Raw genomic sequence first — 7,500 nt, 5'->3', positions numbered from 1 at the left:
TTTCATTGGACTACATAGCTGCCAGGTTGTATGTAAAAAACGTACTTAATCCTTTGACCCCTAGCCATTGGTACACCAGTGAGTGAGACCCGATCCCACCCGCCCCCCCTGAGATAAAACGCATACGGAAAACAGTGTTTACTACTAAAGGGGTGATTGATTATTTTGAAGATCTTTCTGAATTAGAGGCTACTAATGATAAGGACTACCATGGGTGGGATATGGAATGTGATTCTGACGATCACACGAATGCTAGTAATATATCGCTCAGGCGCTCAGGCAGAGAGGCATGGTAGCCTCAGGAGGTCAGGGCTCACAGGGTTACTACATTTTTGAGGGTCAGAGTACAGAAGTCTGTTATCGTATCAGAAAATACTTTTCAGTTGTTTTCTTGTATTGCTCCTCACCGACTGGTTGAGGCTGAAGAAAAATTAGGAACATGCAAACGGGTGGTCAAGAGGTTATGGTGTTTGCCTCTTGTTCAATTGGTCCTGAGTTTGAAACCTGACAGCAACAGAAAATAACGGTTTTCTCTATAAGATTTTATCCTTTCACCTCTTTTCCTGCTCTTTACCCATGTTCTGTTGTCTGCTTTTGTCTCCACTTTCTGCCTCCTTCCCCCCTCCCCTTTGCCCCCTCCTATAGGCTCCTGACTCTTTCTGCAGCCTTTCTACTGCCACTCCTTGGCTCTTTCTTCCTGCTGTCTTTCAGCCACATCCCTGATCTTATGGTAGGGAAGATCTAACACCTGACCTTCTCGGATACAGGTTAAAAAATCTCTGAGGTCCTGTGTGCAAGTTGTGTACGTTAAAGATCCCTTGATGGTGCTAAAATTGATAAGAGTAGGCTTTGGCTGCCACCTGGGCAAAATTCAAAATTCTTATGAAACTGAAAATGTTTAATATGTCCGGTGTGCTTATATAACCTTATGCAGTTGCAAGCACTGTAAAACACATACAAAAAAAAAAAAAACCCTCGCAAGACCGGATTTGATATTGTGTTAATTAAAATCCTCTTTGTGGCCGGTTAATGGGTGGTCTGGTGTAGTTTGCTCCTTCTTTCCTATCAAACATCATTACTCTCTTGTAACTCCTCTTATCTATGGCACTTATGTGACCTTATTGTTTTGAAGTGCCTTATTGTTTTGAAGTGCCGTAAAACTCTTACTTGAAAAACTTGACTAAATTCCTCTTTTTCTCAACCAAACATAAGTAGCTGCTCCTCCTTCCTGTCCTCAGTTACTACGTGCGCAACAGATCACCTGAGATGCCGTAACGGCCACTGCGTGCTGGCGCTCTGGAAATGTGACGGTGATGACGACTGTGGCGACTTTTCTGACGAGATTGACTGCCGTAAGTTTTTGCACTGTCCGCGTCTTACATGCAGAGTATGGATGATGTTACTGACCTGTCAAGCACTGAGCCTATGGAAGAACCCTGATCAAATTTGCATAAAAACCTTTTTTTTTTCTTTGCCATTGTTTTCATCAGTCGTATGAAACGTATCATAAATGGCGTGGAACTACAGAGGTTTATTTGCACTATATTCGTGACTTGTCGTTAATGATGTGTAAAATGCAAAAATGTGTTTGCTATATTTGCGGAACTTATCATAAATGAGGGGAAAGTACACATTTTTATTTGCGTCCATTTACATTTATTTGCCACAATTGGTTCATAATTTAATCTGATTCTACTGGGGTTCTTGAGACTCAGACTTTTTCTCCACCCCCAAACTCTGATTTTTTCGGGCAGATTCATAGAAAAACTCCTACTTTTGGTCATGGAAAGGAAGTCAGGTCTGTTGTTATGCTCTAACTATGTATCTGGTTTCTTTGGAAATTTAGAAATGCACGAAAAAATGAACCAAGCACTCCTTGCTTTAAACAATGAGCAGATTTTATTTGTTCCCACACTCCCTGATTTGGTGCAAGATGTTTGTATGTTACGTAGACAATGTGTCAGCATGGTGGTAGTTCTAATGCTTCAGGAAAATACAAAACAGAAAAATTGTTTGGAACTAGAGGATGATGACATGATGATGATGATGATGATGATGATGATGATGATGATGATGATGATGATGATAACAACATGCAGGATTAATGTTGAAATTAATCCATTTTGTATTTGGTGCCTACGGTAAATGGTGAAAGAAGACATGAAATTTAGCCTGCAGTCTTTGATGCTATTTGTGAGGCATCATGGTGAAATCAGGTGCTCGTCAAAATAACGAAATCCGAGAAACAGGCATTTTTCCACCAGTTAAGCAATTTTTATCTAATTTATGTTTTTTAGCTCAACTCTTTATTTCCATATAAGAATATACTTTCCTGTGAATTTTACTGAAAAACGTTGAGTAAAGGCACAAAATATGTCATTTCTTAGTTTTCAAGGACTCTTTAGCTATTGGAGTTACCAAACTTTGGTGGCCTTTTTGTCGCTTATTACATCACAGAAACCGGGTGACTCCACCTCCTTCAATGGGAAATATCTTGACTTCTAATCAAGATAGATTGGTATTTTTTCATTGAAAACTAGGCAAATGAATGAGCTTTCAGATGATACCAATAACTCCACATGCCCAAAAATTGACGAGTGCCTGATTTCACTGTGTCGTGACACATTTGTAGTTGGCTTGCAGTAATCGATACTATTTATAGCTCTAGCTGACTCCTGCTTTTAATTAAGGGTTGGCTTACTGACCTCATATATGGTGAAAGAACAGACAAAAAGTTGACCTTTTTCTCCAACTTGCAAAGTTAACGCATAACACCATGGATATGGTCCATCATATCTGGCCGTGTCTTTAACGCTGTATGTTTGTATGTCCATCCCATCGATCACGGTTATCTGCCAACAGCACGAAATGCAGAGCCCCTAGAATGAAATTAGGATCTTTTAGGCCCTAAAGTTTGGAACCCATGCTGTATTTCGTTCAGTCCATGTTGGCTGTGACAGGCAGGGTCATATCAGTCCGCCTCCCAAATGATCTAATTGTGTGGAGGAAGTAGGGTTGGGGGTGTCAAACACCTATGATCAATCAGCTTAAAGTAAATTGAGATATCTGTATCCACACGACTGATTCTAAACACGAGGTTATAGTGGGTGGCAGGCGGATGCTCTGGTGTGGTTTGCTTTTTCTTTCCTGTCAAACATCCATCATCCCTATGGTGCCTTCTTTTTTTGTGTTTTAATCTCTTTCGTAACGCCTGTAATCTTCAGCATTTATATGACCTGGGTTTTTTTTGCAAGAACAGTAAAATGCTTACTTTATAATACACTACTGTGACCTACTTCCAGTTTTGTTGAGAGGTTTGTAGATATTTTTGTAGGGCTTGTAGCTACATGAGTTTTGGTCCTAATGCCACCACACTTCTGTTGTCAGCGGGTGGTGGGGATCTTACTTTCTATACTGTCCCTCTCTTGTTTCTGTCTGTGAACGGTTAGCGTGTGTTCTGGTGTGGTTTACTCCTTCTTTCCTTTCAAACATCTATTGTCTTCATCTCCCCTCCTTCTTTTTTTTGTGTTTGTTACTCTCTTGAAACACTTCTCATCTTCGACACTTATATATGTCCTTATTGTGTTCCAAGTGCAGTAAAACTTTTACACCCCCCGGGGCAGTGCCACTGACTGTAGTGTCTTTAGGCCATTCCCAAAGGGGAAACATTTCTCGTTCAAGCATAGTAGAATTGTAAATGGGCTGACTCATGTCACGCTCATAACTGTGCCTGATCTACAACAGGGAACTGCTGCTTTTTCTTTCCTGTTCCTTACTATTGACATTTCTTTCTACTTCTTTTGTATGTTTGACCTGCTATTTCTGGGATGCCTTGATGGTTGAAGCAGACCTTGTGCTGTTGAAGCTAGAGAGGTGAGCAGTCTAAGTCTGATTCCCTGTAAAGACTTCTCTGTTAACACCCACCCTTTGGCGCTCATGTGACCTTGTGCAGTTGCGAGCGCCGTAAAACCCTCTACTATTTAAAAAAATCCCCCCAAAAACCAAAAAAACTTTTACTAAAACTAAAAACTGTTTCTGTCTGTCATACTTTTTCCCAGCACTAAATGAGCGTTCTTGTATCGATGTGCTTCTTTTTACTCAAACAAACACGTTTCTGTCTTACCTTTTTCCCCAGCACTAAATGACCTTTATTGTTTAATGTGCTTCTCTTTACCTGAGCAAAACTTGTTTTTCAGCTCTTAGGTCATGTGGCAGCGACTCCTTCACGTGCCGGACGGGACGGTGCATCCCGTTCAGCTGGAAGTGTGACCGGGAGGACGACTGTCGGGACGGTTCGGCTACCGATGAACAGAATTGTGGTTAGTGTCTCGCACAATATGGGAGGCATCGTGATGAAATCCGGCGCTCATCAAAATAATGAAATTGAAGAAACAGGGTTTTTTCTGCCAGTTTGGCAATTTTTATCAAAAGTTTGTTTTTGACTCAACACCTTTCATGTTCGTATAAAAACATATTTCCATGTGACTTTTACTGAAAAACATTGATTAAAGCCAGAAAAATTGTCATTTTTCAGTTTTCAAGGACTCTCAAGCTATTGAAGTTACCAAACTTTGGGGGCCGTTTTCTCACTAATTTTACAACTGAAACCATGCGATCCCACCTCCTTCAACCGCAAGCATCTTGACTTCTATTCAAGACAGATGGGTACTTTTTTCATTGACAGCAAGGCAAATTAATAAGTTTTCAGAAGATACCAATAACTCCACATGCCCAAAAATTGATGAGCACTTGATTCCACCGCGTCGTGACACAATATGTGAGGCATCGTGGTGGAATCAGGCTCTCGTCAGTTGTTGGGCATGTAGAGTTATTGGTATCATCTTAAAGCTTGTTCACTTGTCTTTTTTTGGATTGAAAAAATATCCATTTATCTTGAATACAAGTCGAGATATTTGCGAATGAAGGAGGTGGGGGTCACCTGTTTTCAGAGGTAAAATTAGTGAGAAAATGGCCGCCAAAGATTAGTTATTTCCTTAGCCGAAGAATCCGTGGTAACTGAAAATTGACTTTTTTTGTGCCTTTAATCAACGTTTTTAGAAAAATCAACCCAGAAATGAGTTCTTTAATGGGCATGAAAGGTGTTGAACCAAGAAACAAAAATTTGATAAAAATTCATAAACCTGCGGGATAATGCAAGTTTCTTCACTTTGATTATTTTGACGAGAGCCTGATTCCACCATGCTGCCTCACATATGTTTTAAGGGGTTTTCTTTTTCCCTTTTGATTTTGTGAGCTTGGATCTTCATGGTTGCCAACCAGAATGTAAAAAACATATTTAGTTTGTTTTTCCATGTCTGAGTACATAAGTACATTTTCGTGCGAAAAAATAGGTTTCCTCTGTCTTCTAGTATTGCTCCCCTTCGGACTTGCTGATGCTGAAAAAAATTGTGAACTTTCAAAACAGGATCTGCGAATAATAAGGAGAATGAAGCCCATAAGTCAGTTGGAGAGACCTTTACTAAACATTTCTGACACAGTTGTTGCAGGTCTGTTTGGAATAGTATAAATTTATTGTGTGTGTGAAGGATTTGGAGGTGGGTTACTTGTCCAGTGCCCATCATCTTGACCAGTGACGTATGTAGAGTCTGTTTGGGGACTCTCATGGTCTAGAGGTTATGGTGTTCGCCTCTCATTCAACAGGTCCCGGGTTCAAAACCTGACAGAGATGGCACAGTTTCTTCTCTAAAATTTTCTCCTTTCACTTCCTTTCGTCTTTTTCTAAACAAGTTCTGTCGTCTGCTGCTTTTGTCTCCACTTTCTGGGCCCCCCCCCCTCCCCCCTTTTCCCCCTTCTCTGGACTTCTGACCCTTTCTGCAGCCTTTCTAATGCTACTCCTTTGCTCCTTCTTACTGCTGTCTTTCAACCGCACCCCTGATCTTAGGATAGGCAAGATTAAACACCTAGCCTTCTCTGATAAGGGCCTAAAATCTCGAAGGTCCTGTGTGTAAGTTGGACACAATAAAGATCCCTTGGTAGTCCAAAATCAGAGTATGACTCGGCTGCCACCTGGGCAAAATTCAAAATTAATTCCTGTCTAACTTATGTTTAATGTGTCACACACGCTCATGTGACCTTATGCAGTTGCGAGCGCTGTAAAACACTACCAAAGCAAGAGTCTGTTTTTTTGGTTTTGAAAAGTTGTCTCTCTCTGGGAGATGTTGTGTTGAGTGTCCTGTATCTTCTGCTGAGATGTGTCTCAGAAAGGCAAGGATGTATGGACAGAAAAAGAAACGGGATGCCTTTTTGAAAAAGAATTGAAGAAAGAAAAATGAATGGACAGAGAGACAGACTGAAAGAGAGAAAAAGGAAAGACAGTTACACGGAAAGACAGAAAAATAGACAGAAATTGAGAAAGAAAGAAGGAAAAGAAAAAAAGGGGAAAACAGATTGACATAGGTGTCACATGGTGGAATCAGGCACTTATCAAATTTTGGCATTTGGAGATAATTGGTATCGTCTTAAAATTGGTACATTTTTCCTGCTTTTGACGGTGGGGAAAAACCCATCTTGAATGGAAGTCGAGATATTTGCCATTGATGGAAAGCTTTCACTTTGAAAATGCCTATATATTATGAGGCTCTGTGTGGGTAAAAAAAAAAAAAGATTTTGGACATTTTTTCCCCCATCTGTTAACTTTTTACCCACCCCCCTCTCTCTCTCTCTCTCTCTCTCTCTCTCTCTCTCTCTCTCTCTCTCTCTCTCTCTCTCTCTCTCCATCTCCCCGTCTGACCCCAACGTACGAGGAGTCGATGAGCGATCCTTTTCACCAAACCATCTCGACCGCCTGCGTGCCAGTTCGCACGAGTTTCCCCGGAGGTCACCTCACTTGGCCTCAGACGTCATTTAGGTCACGGAATAAATCCACTTCTACCATTGGTCAGTTTCTAAAGCAGGTGTGTCACTTGTAGCCAATGAGAGCGAAGAGTTGCAAAATCTTCGTCCTATAAATACACTGGTGCGCGCGAGCTGCGAGAATTTCTCACGCAACCTCAGCTGTGATTTTACTATCAAAAGAAAAGACACTTACCTTGCAAACGCGCTTAGCAAACTATTTCAAGATATCTTACGCTGCACTCATACGCACTATAAGTACTGCAAAAAATACGAATAATTTCTACGGAAATAAATTTTCTTGCACGTCTGTCAAAAAAATAATTTAAAAATAAATAAATACGTTTAAAAAATCGAACGCAAATCGATCAAAAGTTGCGAAGTGGTCGTTTCTGTGTGCTCAACAGTCCTGCATAGATATTGGTGTGCACATTTCTACACTCAGAGAGTTTGCCAGACGACCAGCTATGGGGAATTTGAGCAGAGTGTCCAGCAACTTCGATGCCCTTCGGTGAGTTTTTTGTTGTTGTTGTTGTTGTTTTAATTTTGATTCAAAATACTGTTTTCTTTGTTTCTTCTCTTTGCTCTTTTTTTTTTCTTTTGACAATTACCTCTCTTTTTATCTTCTCTTAATACTAACTATCAAAT

General features: G+C 40.5%; 1 protein-coding gene across 1 annotated transcript in view; it reads left to right on the top strand.

Moving 5' to 3' along the window:
• Window positions 1–7,500, top strand: part of LOC101857914 (sortilin-related receptor) — a gene marked incomplete in the record, with an annotated part of 121,665 nt that overhangs the window by 62,094 nt on the left and 52,071 nt on the right. Inside the window, 2 exon segments of the mRNA XM_013080110.2 lie at window positions 1,239–1,352; window positions 4,197–4,319. Coding sequence (XP_012935564.1) covers window positions 1,239–1,352; window positions 4,197–4,319 — 237 coding nt within the window.

Source organism: Aplysia californica, unplaced genomic scaffold (assembly GCF_000002075.1).
Source record: "Aplysia californica isolate F4 #8 unplaced genomic scaffold, AplCal3.0 scaffold00005, whole genome shotgun sequence".
NCBI classification, from domain to species: domain Eukaryota; kingdom Metazoa; phylum Mollusca; class Gastropoda; order Aplysiida; family Aplysiidae; genus Aplysia; species Aplysia californica.
The sequence above is the reverse complement of the archived record's forward strand: the minus strand, read 5'-3'. Positions and strand labels throughout refer to the sequence as shown.